We start from the raw sequence: 2,948 nt of genomic DNA on the forward strand, positions 1-2,948 counted from the left end.
CTGGCCTTGCGCTGGGCCTGGTCGAGGCGTGCGTTGCGTGCGGCTCGCTGGGCGATGGCCTGGCTTCGTGCTGGGCCTTCGTCTAGCGGGCCTCGTCCGATGCTAATTCGTACGATACGCTTCCGATTAAATTATTGATTCCGGAATTCATTTCCGATACGAACAACATTTAATATTTCCGATTCCGGAATTAATTTCCGTTTCGAACAAATATTTAATATTTCCGTTTCCGGAATTATTTTCGGATTCCGATAATATTTCCGTTTCTGACAATATTTCCGTTTCCGGCAATATTTCCGATTCCGGCAATATTTCCATTTCCGATAACATTTTCCGATACGTACCATGTTTCCGTTTCCGGCAACATCTACGACTTGGATAATATTTATATTTCCGATACGATCCATATTTCCGTTTCCGGCAATATCATCGTTTCCGGAGTATTCATTTCTTGCCTGTGACGATCTCAGCTCCCACTGAAACCAAGATCCGTCGATTCCGAATATCCATAGATGGAGTATTTAATGCCATTAAATACTTGATCCGTTTACGTACTATTTGTGTGACCCTACGGGTTCAGTCAAGAGTAAGCTGTGGATTAATATCATTAATTCCACTTGAACTGAAGCGGCCTCTAGCTAGGCATTCAGCTCACTTGATCTCACTGAATTATTAACTTGTTAATTAATACTGAACCGCATTTATTAGACTTAACATAGAATGCATACTTGGACCAAGGGCATTATTTCCTTCAGAGATAACAAAAGGTTAAAGTTGCATTCATTCATTCATCATGACCATGTCAGTTGCATTTACAAAAGGGTAGGCTTCAACCCTAACATTTCAAACCTCAATCCACTATTGAGGGAGAAGCCTACGGTTAGATATAAACTACTGTCATAGCAGTGACAAATACCAAAAACCAACATTTGTCACATTCACAAAAACCTAATTGCAATGACAGTAGTAATGTAATTGTCCTTGAAAATTAAAAATAAAAAAAACTATAAACAAGCTGGATCATCATAAGCTTGACAAAAGAGGGGCCACCACCAGCGCCACCACCACCCACCCCTGCATGGCCTCCACCACCAGCTACTCCTCCTCCTTGAAAAGGAGGGGGAAGCCGTCAAAGTAGACGGTCATGTCCTTGTCCATCCAGGCGTGGAAGTCACGGCCATCATTGTCAATGATGTCCATGATCACCCACTCCCGCAGCCACGCGCGGTAGCATCCTTGAGGGTAGTGGTATGGGAGGCGGTACCGCAACTTGGCCCACCTACGCCACTGCTTGCATACCATCTGCACAGCAGCCTGCCCCTCCCAGTCCAGCTTGGTGAAGATCTGGGTGATGAGGATGTCTTGATGATGGCAAAGGGGGTGTGCCTCCCTTAAAGCAAGGTCTCCTAAAGTCAAAGTAACGGCCAAAGTCAATAAAACAGTAAGTAAACCCTAATTATTATACGGAATCTAGATTAAAATACTTCTAAATTAAGAAACAATAGTTTAAATAAACACCATTTTCAAGAACATGCAAGCATCAATTCGAATTAATCAAACTCTGTTTTTTATTTAAGTGAATCAAAAACAGTAAGTGAAACCCTAATTACTACAAAATCTAGTTTAAATTAATTCCAAATTAGGCAACAATTGTATAATTTAACATATTAAACACCATTTTCAAGAACATGTAAGCATCAATTCGAATTAAATATTGGAAAGTAAAAACGAACGAAACCCTAATTCCAACTTCAATTGATAAATTATGCGAAATCAGCCCACGATTGTTTAAATTAACATATAAAACACCACAATCAAGATAATGCATGCACCAATTTTGGGAAAAAGTTACTTAACAAAAAAGCCCTAATTTATCATGGCTCAACTGCAAACATTTATTGAAAAAACCGACAAATTGAATGAAAATACCTTCGTCCCATCTGGAAATTCTTGTTCTCTTGGGGGTGCGACATTCCCACTTATCAGCAGTCCTCTTTCCTGATACGCAAGAACCCATTTTTGCAGAAAACTCAGAGTAATAACTTCAAATTCTCTTAAGTGTTTGAGTGAGTAAATGGCAAAAAGACAACTGAGAGTGAAAATGGGGGGGGGGGGGGACCATATAAATAGGAAGTGAAAAGGGGGGAAATAGGGTTGGGAACAGTAAAAAATTACAGCCAAAACATTATTAGGAAGGAACCAGAAAAAACGAGAGAAGTTGGAAGGTTTCCACGTGTACACATTGAAAAAGTAAGTTGAAAAGGCTAAGTAATTGGAAAAGGCTTATTTTCATCAAAATCATCTGTTTTCAATCATTAATCTACGTGTATATTAATTCTCCTTTTATTTTAATAATTTTTAATATTATTATATTCATTTTAACGGCCGTTAGTGACGGAAAACAAAAAGCAGCGTTTTCCATCCATTTTGAGGGACCTAAATGCTCCTTTTGAAACTTGAGGGACCTAACTGCTCCTTTTGGCAAAGTTTAGGGACCTTCAGTACAGTTTACTCCTCGGAATCTAAATGTTTTTCTCATTTCACTTTGACACATTTGCCAATGCGTATTTTACATCGTTAATATCTCTAACTAAGTGTTATTAAAAATTATAATTTTTAATATTGTCAAAGTACTCTTTGAGACGAATCAAACAAGACCTCATATGACTATATTTTTTCTTATATATTAATAGTAATTCAAGAGATTCTTTTCCATAGTGAATAGTGTCAAACTTCCAAATGGAAAGACATTTATATTCAGAGGGAGTACAAAAATATGTCATAAAAATTATTGTACTGCGTTTTATTTCCTAAGTTTATATTCGAAACATTCTTGCAAAAAAATAACAAAATATGACATTCTTAATTAGGTTAAAAAAAATATTATGCAACATTAACGAGTACATATAAGAAGTTTTTTTTGGGTGTTAGCACCCGGTTCACCCTTA

The 2,948-nt window shown here is 37.7% G+C and overlaps 1 protein-coding gene across 1 annotated transcript; it reads right to left on the reverse strand.

The window, feature by feature from the left end:
- Nucleotides 1-857: 857 nt before the first annotated feature.
- Nucleotides 858-2,109, reverse strand: LOC130464215 (uncharacterized). Its single transcript, XM_056833680.1, has 2 exons — nt 1,930-2,109; nt 858-1,406 (listed from the first exon to the last, which is right to left on the reverse strand). Exons 1-2 carry the CDS (start codon nt 2,015-2,017, stop codon nt 1,096-1,098), a joined length of 399 nt encoding a protein of 132 aa, XP_056689658.1. The 5' UTR covers nt 2,018-2,109; the 3' UTR covers nt 858-1,095.
- Nucleotides 2,110-2,948: the final 839 nt, after the last annotated feature.

The sequence above is a fragment of the Spinacia oleracea genome, chromosome 6 (assembly GCF_020520425.1).
Source record: "Spinacia oleracea cultivar Varoflay chromosome 6, BTI_SOV_V1, whole genome shotgun sequence".
NCBI lineage: Eukaryota > Viridiplantae > Streptophyta > Magnoliopsida > Caryophyllales > Amaranthaceae > Spinacia > Spinacia oleracea.